The sequence below is a fragment of the Callorhinus ursinus genome, unplaced genomic scaffold, assembly GCF_003265705.2.
Source record: "Callorhinus ursinus isolate GAN/ISIS: 27379988/994484 unplaced genomic scaffold, GSC_fseal_2.0 scaffold4, whole genome shotgun sequence".
Classification (NCBI taxonomy): domain Eukaryota; kingdom Metazoa; phylum Chordata; class Mammalia; order Carnivora; family Otariidae; genus Callorhinus; species Callorhinus ursinus.
Window position 1 is genome coordinate 125,498,777 of NW_027397066.1, and position 17,593 is coordinate 125,516,369.

General features: G+C 38.0%; 1 protein-coding gene across 3 annotated transcripts in view; it reads right to left on the reverse strand.

The window, feature by feature from the left end:
* The window catches only part of IQCM (IQ motif containing M), a 434,938-nt gene that overhangs the window by 353,434 nt on the left and 63,911 nt on the right, over nucleotides 1-17,593 (reverse strand). For all 3 annotated transcript variants that reach the window (XM_073892341.1, XM_073892342.1, XM_073892339.1), the window contains 3 exons: nucleotides 15,278-15,363; nucleotides 6,263-6,345; nucleotides 4,078-4,345 (listed from right to left, as the gene is read on the reverse strand). In XM_073892341.1, coding sequence (XP_073748442.1) covers nucleotides 4,078-4,345; nucleotides 6,263-6,345; nucleotides 15,278-15,314 — 388 coding nt within the window. In that variant the 5' untranslated portion in view covers nucleotides 15,315-15,363. The remainder of the gene's footprint in view (nucleotides 1-4,077; nucleotides 4,346-6,262; nucleotides 6,346-15,277; nucleotides 15,364-17,593) is intronic.

Below are 17,593 nucleotides of genomic sequence, written 5' to 3' on the forward strand. Positions count from 1 at the left end.
GAGTAATTTCTCTACATCTTTCATAGCTTACAATTGTCATTGCCTCTGGAAAGCCTTTGCTGACCCCCAGTCCAGGTCCCATTCATTTGCCAACTACTTTTAACTGCATATAAGTGATTATTTAATTGATACCTGTTTCTCCAGCTAGACTGCAAATTCTATAAGGGAGCAAGTCATCACCATTTTTCTCACTTTTGCATTCCACATACTGAGTTTGTACATTTACTGAATATCTCAACAAAAATTTTTCAATCAACAGTTATTAAAAGCACTTTTACCATTCTCCCATGGGTGGAATTGCAATTGTTTTAAGAGTATTAGAAGAGTCCTTAAACTTGAAAATGGGGGCGGGGGACCATGTTGAGAGGAGAACACAAGACATTTTTTGAATGGGCATCACTGCCACCTATAATCCATTGATATAAACCCCCAGTCACATAGCTCTACCTAACTGTGAGGGACATGAGAAAGGTACGTTAGCCAAGTGCCCAAGAAGAAAGGATATAGTAATAAGTTTGATAAACTAGCCAGTCTCTGCCACAGTCAGCCCTTTTGGACATCAAATATCTATCCATTTTTATTTCCTGACAAATCACACTCTTCCTCCCCGCAAAGGAGGACCTAGAATTCAACCAAAGTACACATCCAGCTCAGAGTCCAGGATCTCTGGCTGTTTGCAGTCTTCCCCATCAGGTCCAGGTGTGGCTCCTTCTGGCCAGGTAATAATGTGTACCAAACATAAAAATTATTTCCACCTTTCCCCAGAAGCACACAACATCCAGTAGTGGGGCAGGTACAGAATAACCTCAGGAAAAACTCCCTTAGTGAAAGGAAAAAAGAGAAGACACATAGCAATCACCATACCAAAGAAGTTATAGAATCTGCTGGGGAGTCACTGAGAAGCCCCTTACCCTGGAGGTGGCGAAGCTCTTTGAGTATACAGTGATTCTGTTCTGGGAGTAAACTCCCATATTCATTTTTTTAGTGGCCCCTGGATCCACTCTGGGAAGTTTTTTCCCTGCTTGTTGGCCGTATCTTGCTATTATCCTCCTTCAGAACTGTAAAGCTTTTGTGGGTCACTTCCAAATAAAGCCTCCTTATTTTACTTTTGAATATTCAATTAAACCAAGGTTCATGGTTTTCACTGGCAATAAAAGTCTCTAAAATATTTGGTAGATTTTTTAATCTATTTTCTTCTAATTAATTCTTCAAGCCAATAACCACATTGAACGTGTTTTTTTTTTTTTTTAAGCATAGTTTTAAATTTTCTTTTTATCTTCACTTCTTCACCCCTTGCCTTAGTCTTTCAACTTAGTAAGTGCCTGGAGGTGATCTGAGATAATGGGCTGGGTTAGGAAGGACATAGCCTTAATCTGATTTTTGCTGCACTGATAAGTCTTAGACATTTGCTCAAAACCAAGGACCCAGATACCTGGTATGACTATGCCCTCTCATTTCTGCTTGCAAACCAGCCAATGCTTTTGTTAGTTCATCTCTTTTTTATAACTTCCCAAAGGCAGCCAAAACCACCAACATATTTCAATAATGCTATTTCCCAACTTCATCACCTAGAACAACAAAGCTCAGTAGATACATGGTCTAGATTCCAACTGGTTTCTGGCGGCAGTTTTACCATTACATAAGATACATCTCCAACCCTTTAATATGCCGTATCTGTTTCCATGCTGCCACTTAGGACAAACCACTATGCCAGTGAATCCCACAGCTCTTTCCCTGTGTCTTATGTTCCATCCATTGTTGACCAAATCTAGATAACTCTACCTCTCAAATATCTCTAAAATCTCTCCCCTCTGTTCTGTCCCCAGGGTTGCTACCTTAATTCAAGTAATCCTTTCTCATATAAATTAGTCCCCTCATTGGTAGACTCTGTGCCTCCAAAAGTCACCACATCTCATCTCTGCTCCCAGAAATGTTCTAAAATGCCAATGTGATCACTGCAACTTCTCATTAAAACATCTGGATGGTTCCCATTGCTTTAAGGCTAAAATTCAAAGTTCTCCAATATCTAATCTCATCTCTAATTACTCTTCAATCCTCATTTCAGTTATGTAAAATAATTTTAGCTCCTGCAAATATATCACTATCACTTTCTCAGATATCCATTATCATGTAGAAGTTAGACCATTGGACCAGATAGAACTTTTCTTCTTTCTTGAGTAAACTTATTCATCCTTCAAAATGTACCAAAGACTTTATTTTTTTTTAAGATTTTATTTATTTATTTGACAGAGAGACAAAGCAAGAAAGAACATAAGCAGGGGAGTGGGAGAGGGAGAAACAGGCTTCCTGCTGAGCAGGGAGCCCGATGCAGGGCTAGACCCCAGGACCCTGAGATCATGACCTGAGTCGAAGGCAGACGCTTAACGACTGAGCCACCCAGGCGTCCCTGTACCAAAGACTTTAAATCTCCTAGGAATACATCCCTGATTACTATATCTGAATTAGGTATCTTTCCTACTGATTTCAAAGCAGAAAGCTTGTTTTTATTACAGTATGGGTCACACTATAATTACATATATCAAGTTTAAACTTCTTGAGGACGAACAGCATATCTTTTGTCTCTATACATCTCACATACACCAAGTAAATATTGGTTGAACAAATGCATGACCCCCACAATTATGGCACGGCGGTGACCCCCAACATCAATCTTCAATCTTCACCTGTCTCTTCTCTCTTAACTGCCGGATCTTCAATTCCAACTTCCTGATGACTCTCTCCATATGCGTGTCTACTTAGCAGATCTAAAATTGAATCCATTATCTTTCCCATCCCCTTCTCCACCTGCCTAAAATCCATCTGTCCTCTGAATTCTGATCTCAACTTAATGATGTCTATCTACCCAGTTTTCCAGTCTAGACACTTCAATGTCTTTCTTTAGGAATTCTTTGGTCAGGTGAGTTAGTGATAGGTTAAAAACAGCAAGCAGAGTTCTTTTCTGCAGCATTTCATACAGCTTTCAATATGTTAATGCTCAATATGAAGCTCAACCAGTAAATGCATTTTCTTAAACTTACCTAACTAGAGATCCCTTTTGCTGAGATGAATCCCTCAGAACTAGTGTTCAGAAGACTACACTTTGAGAAACGCTGCTGTAAACCCCTCTCCACCTTCTTCCCTGCCCTCAGGCTTGAAGCCACCAGTCACCAGCGGCTTTCTATTATACACAGGTTCAAATCCTCAGCCTATTATATTCTCTTCTAAATCTAGCCTCGCTCACCTTCCTAACCTCACTTCTTATCACATCTCTCCTTTCCCAAAACGCAACACATTCTTTCTTCCTTCAGAGCTTTAATATTTTTCTCCCATGGCTCAAAATGGCCTCTTCTTTTCCGACCCTACATTTAACAAACTTCTCCTTAAAACCCTTTCCTAATGAGATCTCTTCTTTTTTTTTTTTTAAGATTTTATTTATTCATTTGAGACAGAGAAATACAAAGAGAGAGCACGAGCAGGGGGAGAGGCAGAGGGAGAGGGAAAAGCAGACTTACCCGACGATCTGAGATCCCGATGAGGGGCTCGATTCCAGGACCTGAAGATCATGACCTGGAGATGCTTAACTATTTGAGCTACCCAGGCACCCCTACTGAGATCTCTTCTGAGAAACTTTCATTCTGGCACTTGGTTGGTTACTCTTCAATGTCTCCATAATGCTTTGCACTTACCTCTAGTACAGCATATTCACAGACAGCTTGCCTACCCTATCTATCCCGCTCGACAATAGAATTCAAAGCCATAAACTTCTCACTGCTTTATTAACTGTGAACTACACAGTCTGAGGTCTTATATTAGAAGAAATATCACTCTGTTGGAAGACGTGGCTAAACAATTTTGTCCCAGTAAATTCCTCGTGCCCATTAGCATACTCTCTCCTCTCAATTTCTGGTGGCCCCAGAGCTTCATAATTTTAATTTTAATCATGGCTCCCCACCTTCCACTGCTAAGAGTTAAAGTGTGGGCTTTTGTTTCAACAAGGAAATTCCATTAAAAGCACACCAGAAGCAAACAGTTTTGCCTGTTGGTTTACTGAACCTCTTTGCTACACCAAAAACTTACCCTTTGCAATCAGATCCATAGAGTCCTTGAATTTTTCCTTTACACTAAAAATGTATGGCTCCTTGAAAGAAGTTCGTTGTGAGGGCTCCTTAAAATGTTCACTTTTGAACAGGTGTTTGGGAAAACAAATACATTTGTGTGCTGTCCGAAATTCTTGGACCACATCAAGTGTTTCCTTTTCTTTAATCTCCAAAGGTATGAATTTGCCAGATTTTGGTTTTTGATGTTTATTTTTAAAAACATTTATAGAAGTACCTTGAACTTTTTTCTGTGAGTAAAACAAAAATAAATTTAATAAAATTTAATTTTAATATTAACCATATAATAAAATTATACATTTTATTAATAAGTTAATAAAATTATATCCACTAAATGCATTTTACAACATACCTTACTATATAAGATATTTACTATAAAGCATATGACAGTAATCAGGTAAAGCAGATGCTATCCTTTATAGTTCTCCAAAAGCCCTTAACAAGAATGAGGGTTATACTCCACTTAAAATAAAAATGTAAATTCTCCAATAGTAATTTTCTCCTCATATGTGATATTTTCAAATACAACTTTAAAGTCCATTTTAAAATAGAAGTTTTCAAATAGTAAGCATATAAAAATTTAATAATTTTCAAGCATCTTTTAAGCATTTTCAAATGTCCATAAAATGCTAACACTCTCAAACCTCTTTCCGTTGAATGGAAGAAATTATAGCTCATACACGGAAATAGGTTCTCAAGAAAAGTATATTAATAATCAGATATGTATTTCAGATCCTTTCAATCACTTAATTCCTTCTTAATTTTGACTACCTTGAGTAATAGAAAAATAATACAGCCCCAGGTCTCTGACAGGTAATTATCCAAACAATTATAATTGTTCTATTCTAGACATTCTCTTGGTCCATAGATAGAGCTATAGTTCCCTGCCCTCGTCACTCCCCTCCAAAAATCGTTGCCAACTCAAGACATCAATAAGGAGGTTTTAATATGCTAGTACTATGTTCTGCCAAGCAACCAAAGATGGAAGAGTATACTCTTATGATTGGATAAAATTCTTTAAAAAGTCACGTACATCTATCTGAAGTACATCTATCTAACTCTTTAGACTGTGAAGTTTTCATCCCATGTGCCTACTAGTGAGATCAATATAATTTAAAATTATTTTTAATTGGCTAGAGGAAAAACTTAAGCAGTGTTAACAGTGTTGATTAGAAAATTAAAACCACCTATGACCAGTCGCAGCCTAGAGGACCATTCAAATGAAAGATGTAACAATTATAATCCCCCTCCCCTACACCAGAAGCATTGAAAAATATTTAAAATCGTATCTAAAATTCAGTTTTTTAAAAAATAGTATTGGGGCGCTAAACAGGGAGTCTGCTTCTCCCTCTGACCCTACCCCTCTTGTGCTCATGCGCTCTCTTTCTCAAATAAATAAAATCTTTAAAAAAAATGTTTTAAAGTATTCAAAAGGGGATGGTATAGTGTGGCACACAGTAAGTCATCTTAAGATCCCCTTTCGTCACCTATCTTCCCAAAGACCCATTTGTCACAATAGCAGCTGCTCTCCCAAATTTCCCATCTCCTCTGGAGATGCTTTCCTCTAAAATTTCATCCTGTAGTGACTCTCCTATCTCTTTGCTGACCCATTCCCTTACACTCCTTCTCACCTTCCAAATCTATGCCATTCAGCAAATATTTATTGAACCAGCCACAAAGCTTGTTGCTGGAGATGCAACAGTCAAAAAGAGTCACTGCCCTCAAGGAACGATCAGACTGGTAAACGGCTCTAATGCAAGATGATATGAAAGAAGATACAAGGAAGCATGTCATGCTGGGGGCACACAGCTCATGGCATATTTCCTAGTTTAGCTTTATCTAATAGTGTTTAAAAACAGATATTTATTTGAGATATGTAATTCAAATATTTCTGTGATAATTCATCAAAACATTAAAAATTGGATTAAATGTGCAAATATACAGGTAATTAAATAATCTGTATACCTATAAAAATCTTATTTTTAAATGCAGTCTAAAATCAATTTTTATAGCTAGTAAAGATTTCATTTATCTCTTCTATTCAGAATCTATTAGGGTTCATGCAACCATTTGGAACAATCATTGTAGTATACAAAAACAGTTATTAGTTTCCTGAAAAATAAGTTAGATAAAGCCAGAGCATTAACCTCATTTATTTTCTCACAATGTTGGGCAAAGAGAGTTTTTGCTTCTTGAAAAAAATCTTGCTTGGTGATCTCTAATACAGGACCTAAAACAGAAACACAAAATGTTTTATTTTTTTAATGTAATTAATGTACTTTCTTAATCACAAATGGCAAAACTATGAGATTAAAATTTGGGCAGTGATGATTCTTGCAGAACATTATAAAAGATAAGTGTTCCAAGTGGACGTTAACAGTGGATGCAAAAGAAGTATGTAATACTCCTTCAATGTAATATTTTACTTTAGAAAACATCAGCTTACAATGGTGAGAGTGATGAGGTAGATTGTCCTAATTTATTAAAGTCTAGGGGAAAAGATACAAATGTAGGGATCCGAAGGGGTACATGCACCCAGATGTTTATAGCAGCAATGTCCACAATAGCCAAACTGTGGAAAGAGCCAAGATGTCCATCGACAGATGAATGGATAAAGAAGATGTGGTATATATATATACAATGGAATATTATGCAGCCATCAAAAGGAATGAAATCTTGCCATTTGCAACGACATGGATGGAACTGGAGGGTATTATACTGAGCGAAATAAGTCAATCAGAGAAAGACCTGTATCATATGACCTCACTGATATGAGGAATTCTTAATCTCAGGAAACAAACAGGTTTGCTGGAGTGGTAGGGGGTGGGAGGGATGGGGTGCCTGGGTCATAGACATTGGGGAGGGTATGTGCTATGGTGAGCCCTGTGAATTGTGTAAGACTGTGGAATCACAGACCTGTACCTCTGAAACAAATAATACATTATATGTTATAAAAAAAAGAGGAAGAAGATAGTAGGAGGGGAAGAATGAAGGGGGGGAAATCGGAGGGGGAGATGAACCATTAGAGACGATGGACTCTGAAAAACAAAGGGTTCTAGAGGGGAGGGGCGTGGGGGGATGGGTTAGCCTGGTGATGAGTATTAAAGAGGGCACGTTCTGCGTGGAGCACTGGGTGTTATACGCAAACAATGAATCACGGAACACTACATCAAAAACCAATGATGTAATGTATGGTGATTAACATAATATAATAATAAAAAAATAAAAATAAAAAAGTCTAGGGGAACCAATTATAGTACACAAAATTTAAATCCCCTTCAGCTTTTAAAGTTCTTTAAATGTTACTACACAGACACATAACACGACTTGGGCACAAAAATTATTAACAAATCTAAGTGTGTTTTCTATACCTGATGACTAATTCACATGGCTGTACATTTCTTTACAAATATTTACCTTCCAACTAGTTAAAATTATAACTGCAAAATAAACTCAGTAGGTTTATTAGGTAGGAATAGCATTGACATAAAAAATACACACCTACAAATGGATAACATTATAATAACTCTAATCCCATTTATATTTTCTTAAGATTCTTACTCCTTTTATCCCAAGCTATGTATAGAATTCTATAGCATGGACTACATCATTCTCATTTAGTCCTGTCTAAGTTTTTCTCCTGATATATTTCCTTCATTATTAGCTGATTCTGACTTTTAGAAGTGTTTCTTGGCTTCTTCTTCTTAACCTGGACTCAGTAAAGTTTAAATATATTACCAAATTATTGATTCAAATTGGCTTTTCAATCTAGCCAGTGTGATCCCCATTCCTGTAACTCTACCTCCTTTAGTACTCAGGATCAAGATTTTCTCTCTTCTTTTCACCCTCTCATATTTTAAGCAATTAAAAAATTCATCTTGGGCGCCTGGGTGGTTTAGTCAGTTAAGTGTCTGCCTTCGGCTCAGGTCATGATCTCTGGGTCCTGGGACCGAGTCCTGAGTTGGGCTCCCTGCTCAGCGGGGAGTCTGCTTGTCCCTCTCCCTCTGCCCCTCTGCCCCCCACTCATGCTCTTTCTCTCTCTCCCTCTTTCAAGTAAATAAATAAAATCTAAAAATTAATTAATTAATTAAAAAGTCATCTTCATGCAAATCAAAATCATGAGCTACTGTCTTAGTCCATTTGGGCTGCTGTAACAAAATGCCACAGGCTGGGTGACTTACAAACAACAGACATTTATTTCTCACAATTCTGGAAGCTAGAAGTGCAAGATTAGGGTGTCAGCATGGTCAGGTGAGGGTCCTCTTCCAGGTCCCAGATATCTCACAAGGTGGAAGGGACTAGGGAGCTCTATTGGGGCCCCTTTTATAAGAGCACTAACCCGTTGATTGAGGGATCCACCCTCTGACCTAATCACCTTCCAAAGGCTCTACCTCCTAATATCATCACCTTTTGGGGTTAGAATTTCAACATTCCAATTTTGGGGGGGCCCAAACATTCAGATCACAGCAGACACCACTGCATACTCACCAGAATGGCTAAAATTAAAAAGACTTATGACAGCCAAAATTGGTAAAGCTGTGGAGCTACTGGAACACTCATGTGTCTTTGGCAGAAATGCAAGATAAGATAATCAGCTTGGAAAAATTATAGCAATTTCTTATAAACCTAAATATGCACCTAACCTAGGACCTAGCAATCCCACTCCTAGGTATTTATCAAAGAGAATGAAACATATTTTTACAAAAGCATTGTGCAGGAATGGTCCTAGAAGCTTTATTCATAAGAGTTCTAAACTCAAAACAGCCCAGATGTGTATCAACAAGAGAACAGTAAACAAACTGTGGACGATTCACAAATGAAATACCACTCAGCAATAAAAAAGAATCAAGCTACTGACATACACAACATGGATGAATTTCAAAATCATTATGCAAAGTAAGCATCCTTACACACACACACACACACACACACACACACACACACTACTTTATGGTTCCACTTCTTATATGAAGTTCTAGTGCAAACACAGCTAATACATGGGAGATAGAAAAGAACAGTGATTTTTCTGGTCAGGGATGGCATGGATTGAGTGAGAAGGGACAGGAAGGAAATTTCTGGGGTAACAGTAATGTTCTATACTCTGATGCACAGTGGATCAATCGCACAGGCATATGTAATTATTATAACTCAGTGAATATATACTGAAGATTTTGGCATTTTGTTGTCATACATTTTATATCAATAGAATAAAAAATATAAGCAAATAATGAATCCTGACTAATGATATGCATGTGGATGGATGGATACGAAATAAATCAAATGCAGTAAAATATTCATGGTAAAAACTGGGTGGTAAGTCTATGGGTATTAATTTAAAATTCTTTCAAGCTTGCTGTATGTTTGAAATTTTCATAACAAAATATTGGGGACAAGTTCTCCCTTCATTCCTTCAAAAAATTTCCCCTGACTTTTCTCCATGTAGATTTCAGGGGCCACAGGCAGCTGTTAGTTTGGGGGCAATACCATCCTGAGGACTGAAGCCTGAGGGAGACCCTTGCAATAAAGGAGGAGCCACTTGGACTCTAGGCACCCCCTTGAAAGTGCTGGGTTAGGAGAAAAAGCATCTACTAAGGTGTCCCATCACTGGGCAGTGGAATTGCTGCTCTGCAATCATTCTAGAAAAAAACAACCTCTTTTCTTGCTCCCTAGCTTCTTCCCTCTTTCCACTCTCACCTATGTAAAGTATGTAAGTCATCGACAAACCCAAATCTCCCTGTCCACCCACACTTGCCTCTGTATCGCCCCACATTCAGAGCTATCTACATATTTCTAAGGATATAGATTGGTGGATTTTTTTCTTCTTTCTAATAAAAAAATACTTGTCAAGACATCATGCACATGCTTCAAGACGTATACATGTTCCTTGTGTAGATCACAGCACAAAGTCACACGTCAATCATTATATGGTTCACAAAGATGTCACCACTCAAAGCCATATGATGCACGGTCCTCACATGGAAGAGACAGGCGTTCTGGAATGAAAACTGTTTCATCAAGTTTCAACTAAAATCTAAATCTACTTTGAGGAGGCTTCTAACCAGACCATGTGCCCCCCAGAGGAAAAGCAGTAACATATTCTGAGTGATGCCACAACCTCTCCTCTGTTTCTTCCTCCCCTGACCGTCTTTCCTCCTCTAATTCCCTTCTTCTGACTACCGCCCCTATAATTACTTATAATTACAGTATTGCCAGGTGTCATACACATGACAAACAATAAAACTTATTCATAATGAAATGATGAAGTCACTGGTTTTTGGTGAAAATGTAGCTTTATAAAAACTATCATGTCTTCATTCTAAATGAAGATCTAGTCTTCATTTATAGGCAAAGCTGACACGCAGAGGGCCCTTCCGAAGTCAGCCATGCTGGAAGCCCACCCAAGGAGCTGGTCTCCTGAGTTGTTTCCTGATTTTTTTCTACATATCTGCTGCTTTTCCCAACTTCATGCACTACTTCTTGTGAGTACTGGAGACTCCTCTGAGGTCTGCCTGGTCACTCTAGTGAAATATTTGCCTTTCATCACCACTTTCTGCTATGGACTGAAGACATGTATTCTCCCAAAATTCATATGTTGAAACCTATTGCCCAATATGATGGTATTAGGAGGAGGGCTCTGAGGGTGGAGCCCTCATGATTGAGATTAGTGCCCATTTAAGGAGCCTCCAGAGAGCTAGGTAGTCCCTTCCACCCTGTGAACCTACAGTGAGAAGACATCCATCAGTGAGGAAGCAGGCCTCGCTGGACACCAAATCTATTGGCACCATTATCTTGGACTTCCCAGTCTCCAGAACTGTGAGAAAAAAGTTTCTTTTGCTTAAAAGCCACTCAGATTATGACATTTTGTTACAGCAACCCAAACAGACCAAGACACTTTCATTTCAAGCTGCCAGTCCTGAGCCCTTATTGTAATTTAATGTGCTGATAAAGCTGTTGATATTTTCCCTTCTTAATTGGCCTTAGACAGAGGAGTTAAATTCCCAAGGCAGCATCTTACTTCTCTCTGGGCTCTTTGATGACCAGTGTGTCTGGTTTTCCCCATCACCAATAGCCACCTGTCACCTGTGAACTGTGGAGAAGCTACTATACACCCTAGCAATGCTAATGGCCCTCTTGGAGCCAGCAAGTAGATTCTGACTCATCAAGGTACTGCCACCATAAACCCATACAGTCAGGCAGTGAAGTTCTTGAATAGGACAAGGCCTGGGACTGTTCTTAAAGAGGCAGAGAAAGGCAGCCACCACCCAAAGAGAGCAATTTCTCACAGATCCTAAAACGGCTCCAGCTGAAGGCATGTTGACACGCTGACTCCAAGTTGGCACTTAAACCTGAGCCCTCGTTGGCATTTAAGATGCTGAGGCAGCTGTTTGGATTTTCTCCTATAACTAAAAATTAGCCTTTGAACCAAAAAGTTAAATTCTGAAGGTAGCACAAGAGCATTCATATCTCAGTGCCTTAGGAAAGGCAAATGGCTGGTGCCAGTTTGTCCCAGAAAAGGAAAGAAAAAAAAAGAAAAGGCAAAGCTAGTGTGTGCTATTTTTATAATTTCAGTTGAATATATATGTTCAACAAATGAGTCTAAAATTATGAGAAATTAAACAACTTTGATGATAAGAATCCATCCAATTAATAATCTTTGAAGCTTCTGTTTCTTTGTTCATAATATGTTAAGTATACAAGCATTCAGCTTTTATACATTGACGTGCACATTGGAACTTCAACTATTAAGAGGAAGTTGTCAAGGTATGCTCCTTCTCTTAAAAAAAAAAACCTGTAATTAAGGCTTTGTTTATTTGCAAATATGTACCCATAGCATATAGAGTGACTTTTAAGAGCTCTCATTCCTGAGTCACACTATTTTGGTCTTGAATTACAATTTGCTCATGAATCTTATTTTATTGTCTTAAGCCTTCATTTTCTCATTTGTAAAATGAGGATAATAACAATAATAGTATATCTTGCACAGGGTTGTGAGGATTCAATTGGACTTGGTTATGAAGCACTTAGCACAGTGCCTGGCACATAATAAGTTTTCAATAAATATGAGCAATTATTACTGTAGTTATTGTATTATTACTATCATTGAGCTAAACTCTTCTCCAACCATGTTTATATCATTAATTTCGTTAGTCAATCCTCATTTCTTCAGTAGCACAAAGATAAATTTCAACTTTCTAAATTGGTTTGAATAAATCTGGTATTATAGTTCTTTTTATCCAAAACTAATTAATTAATAGATTTGCAAATAATAAAATTTCATTATACTTTGAATCCTTCAAGTTAGCAACCCCCCAAAAGCAATAAAATTATTATAAGCAATCACAAATATTTTATGATAAAGTTCACAAAGAGATTGAAAAACTTATACTACCTACATAAAACATGAGTGCAAATATTAATATTTCCATGGGGAAAGATAATGAATTTCTAATGCCAAACAATTTCACTAGCCTAAAATATTTTCTTACATTTCTTTTATATTTGAAAAAAAAACTCACTCTTCGTATATCATCAATTTAGTGGTATTATGACTGGTAGTTCATAAAACTTCAGAATTCTCTTAATGCTTTAGAGCTCTGTGTAACTGCTCTAGTAAATCTGTGAAGTGAAAATACCAGAAGACCTGATTATGGAAGCTATAACAGGGAACAAGCCACTGGCCATCTCTTGACTGTATCATTGAGCAAGTCTTTTCTCCCCTAGAAAGACCTAGGGACTTGCAAACATGTGTTTTTTTATAACCATAACAAAAATAACTGGCCTTACTAAGAGGCTTTCTAACCTTCCTACAAACAGGCTGCACTCTCCAGAGCCTTCACAAAAATTTACTAAGGAGCTATCCTAAACAAAGATGTATGACTACATGGCTAAGGCCCTCTTTGCCTATATAGTCAAAGTAAGTGCCTGTGTGTTTGATTTCACAGGTGTTAGAAAAGCCATACCTCAGACTCAATGAGGTTTAGTATATGCTCATTAAGCACCTACTAAGTCCCAGATGCTAAGTGTGCTAAATTTGGTGCTAATTTGGTGCTAAATGTGCTGAAATAAATAGGACATTAGGTATCCCTACCTTCCAGGTATTTAGAGCCTAACTCCAGAAAAACTATTGTCAATAAAGGCCATGACATTCGGTATGATCCATATGCTATGACATAGGCCAGCATAAGTCACCAACATCCCACCAACTGCCAGCTCATGAATGTATGAATTCGCCTTTAAAGATATAAGACTTTGCATTGTATTATTAGAGATAAGGTTTAAAACAGAAATATCCCAAGAGAAATAAAACAATAAAACAGTGAATCAAATCCAGACTAAGGCAGTGGTTTTAAAACTGCGCTTCATCAATTTCATATGCCTTCCGGGCTCTTCCATCTTTCAGTCAGAGCATCTCGACCTTATCTGTTTTACATATTTGAGCTCTTCCTAAGTTTTCATTTTGTAGGAAATATTCCTTGGCTAAAAATAACAAACACACAGCAAACGAGTGAAAAACAAACTAACAAAGGATTGAATATCACTGTGTGTGCTGAAAGATCTTCTCAAAGCAGGTTCAGAGGAAGGGCAGAGTTAGATTAGGAGCTTTAGGGATGAGGAGCAGGAGAGGGAAGCCGGAACAAAGATGGTTTAATTCATTCCAGGGAAAAGAGTTGTAGAAACTAGGAAATGGAAGGGAAGCCCTTCGAAGAGGAACCTCAAAGAAAATAGTTTATATTCAATTTCATTACACGTAAGTGAGGAAAATATAATTTGTCTAATTTCTTTTCAAAAAGAGTTCAAAAGCCAAGTGAAACCCAAATTCCAAGTGATATATGCCTATCACCTCCTAAAACCTATATTTGACAATCATTTCCACAACACATTCTGCATTAAGACCCAACTCTTCACTTCCAATGAAACAGCATTCTGTTGAATTGTCTCTTACACACTTTTCCTCACTCCCCCACTTTCTTTATTCCTTCTTTAGCAAAGTGGCTTATTGTCTTTGCAATAATAAGGATTAATAGGTTGCCTACCTACCTGAGGGAGAATTTACAGTGCACCTCCCCTCTAAAAACAAACAAAAAAAATCTCTCTATGTTAATCTCTCTCAGAGTGGGACTCGGTTGCTAAGGAAATACAGGGGAATTTCCAGCTTTCAGGATCCAGCCTTCAAATATAATTTAAGTAATTATGGGCATGATCCAAAGGCAAAATGGAACTTAGAGAACATTCTTCCTTTCTGCCCTTTCCATCTAAAAATGTGCTGTATTACCCAAATAGAGAGTTACAGTAATCCACATGGCACTCTATTTGTAGCCTAGAATAGAAGCCCACTGGCTTGTACCATATACTGTCTGGGGTCACAAGAGCCAAGGGGAAGTTGCTTAACCAGAAAACCTTGATAATCCCAACCCTCTATTCAGCACTCTATGTTTCTCAATCAGGCTAGCTAAGCCTAAATTTAAGATTAACCGAAGTGTTGCCAAGTCTAGATCAGCTCTAAAAGAAATACAATGTGAGCCATATATGTAATTTAAAATTTTCTAGTAGTCACATTTTTAAAAATGAAAAGAGATTAAATTAATTTTAAAAACATACAGTAATTATTATAGATTTTATTTAAATTATATCCAAGTATTATCATTTCAACATTAATCAATATTAAAAATTAATGAGATACTTTACATTGTTTTTTGTTCTGTCTTCAAAATCTTGTATTTTGTACCTATATACCTCTCAATTCAGATACTGGCCTTAGATTTTCCAAAGTATCCACTTGCAAAAATATATTCACATACTCAAGTTATTCCAAACAGTTGTTCCAAACTGTTAAAAGTTTTCTGACGACTGAATTATCAGTTTTTTGTATTGAAATTAAAATGAATTAAAATTAAATATTCAGTTCCTTAGTTTCCCTGGTCACACTTCAAGCACTGAATAGCCATATGTGGCTAGTAGACACCATATTAGACAGCACCCTAAATTAAAACCTGCTATAGATATCTCAAATTTGGTGATATTGAAATAAAGGGAATGAGATGAATTCTTACAAGGTACACCAATAACTTTAGTGTTCTAAGGATTAATAATTAAAAGTTTCCTCAAAGCCGGTGGAGCATGAAGCATTATGCACTGAGTTGTTACGGAAATGTGATACTCACATTCTGCCTTATCAGGCATAGCCTCTGCAGCAACCATGATGGGTGGTTAGGGTGATCTTCTTTTTTGAAAGTTGGGCTCCAAGTCCCTAAACACAATTACATTAAATAATGCATTGATTATAAATACTAATTTTTAGCTATTTCTTTCTCCCACTCATAAAAAAAATTGGATGAATTATTAACACTTGTTATACATCACTCCTCTGCTCTAAAATCTTCCATGCCTACCCCTCCAAAAGACAGTGATAACAACAGCTAGTACTGGGTGGGGCTCTGTGGTTTACCAAGTGCCTGTATACGTATTACCTTAGTGGTTCCGAACAACCTGACAGGAACTATTGTCCCACTTTTGGCAGATGTGGAAACTGGAGCTCAGAGATGTGAGACAACTTGTTGAAGTAAGCAGTTATTTCATGGCACATACAGAACTCAAATCCCCATCTTTGGGCCCGAGTCCTAAACAGGCTTCTCTGATTTCTCACTATTTTCCAAATAATATCCTGTTAATACCTAGCACATACCTTACACATCCTTGCCTTGAGCTTACACACTTGAGCTTAGGTTGAGGCTAGCCTTCTACTCAGAATGCACTGCTCTCACATCTTTTTTTTTTTTTTTTAAACATATGTCCTACCCATCCTTACAGCATAGGTTCAAATCCTACCTCCTTCATGATCACCCAGGCCTCTAGGGGTCTGTTCTTGTAAACACAGTAGTCATGATGTCAATGTCTCATTTGAAACTTACCAAATGCTTCTGTTTAAGGAGCAAAAAAAAAAAAAGAAAAGAAAAAAGAAAAAAATAGAGTGATGAATATAAATAGAAGTCCTATATTCTCAATTAAACTCCAGGTGCCTTGAAAACCAAACTATACTTCATACCAGGGGCTCCTCAACGCTGGATGTCTAGTAGAATTGCCTGGGTGGGAGGTGGTTAAAAATATATCTGTCTAGAGTGGAACCTAGGCATCTGCATTTTTAAGTTACCCAAAAGATTCAAACAGTCAGCTGGAGGAGCGAACCCCTGCCTTTTGCCTTGACCTTCATGTTTCCCAGCTCAGTGCATCCCATTCTGGAGGTGCTCAAAAAGGGCTGATTAATATGTTTATTGAGCTGAGCCCTTCCTCCTACATTTGAAATTATCATTACTTCCAAAGGATTATTCAAAATACATCAAATGTTGTCCCTACAGCCAGGGAATCAGTTCCACCAGTGCATACTACTGTGTGCTCACACTGCTTTATAATTGGAAATAGCAATATTAAATGCTTTACAGAGTCTCATGGAGCCTCTTGTTCTAAAACTCTAGGTATAATTTTCAGTTAGCTGACTAGAGCACCAAACTGTAGTGAAGTGTTCAAGACCTGTTAAATAATTTGGGGATTATTTGAGTAAATCCACAAGCCGTGGCTCAGTGGGTTAAGCGTCTGCCTTCGGCTTAGGTCATGATCCTCGAGTCCTGGGATGGAGCCCCGCATGGGGCTCCCTGCTCGGCGGGAAGCCTGCTTCTCCTTCTGACCCTCCCTCCTCTCATGCTCTCTCTCTCTCTCTCTCAAATAAATAGATAAAATCTTTAAAAAAAAATCCACAAACCATCATGGCCCTATGGAAGTCATGACTCTATAGCCACATGCTCTTAGATAAAAGGCTACGACACTTTCCCTCAACTTCTACCCAGAGGGGGTAAAATTTTATAGTTACAGTTTTAAAATAACAAATCTGGAACATCCAAAAATGATTAATTCTCAAATTGTCAGCATTATACCATGGGCAAGAGCACCAACCATGTACCTCATCTGCCTGGTTCTACAAATGAACTGGGACAAATTAAAATACTGCACCTCTCTTAGCAATTAACAATCAGAACTCATCTTCTGGTCTGGCTTAATTACGGTCTTCTTTTCATTTAAATATGAGAAGAAAATAAAGGTATTTTGTGCTGTCATTTTCTTGTTTTAATCTCCATAGAAATGGACTCTTCTCTGGGGCGTTTGGCTCCTCCACCTTAATTCAGTGTGCCAGGAGTGTCAGCCTGCATTAAATTGGCTGGCAAGCAAGACATCCCACAGCCCTTTTAATGCACAAAACTAGCCAAGCATCCTAAAGGGGTGCTGGCATGGTAATGCCCCCACAAACCGAGGTGATAGAGGACGCTGAGACAGGAGCTGGGGGTGGAGGAAGCCCTGGAGGATGGAATTACTTAAAGATAAGCAGCACACTGACATGGAGTATCAGCAGATAGAATCCCTCTCCACTTTACATCCCCAGCAGACAGTTAGGAAACGCTGAGTCCCTCCTGATACGTTGATCGACTAAT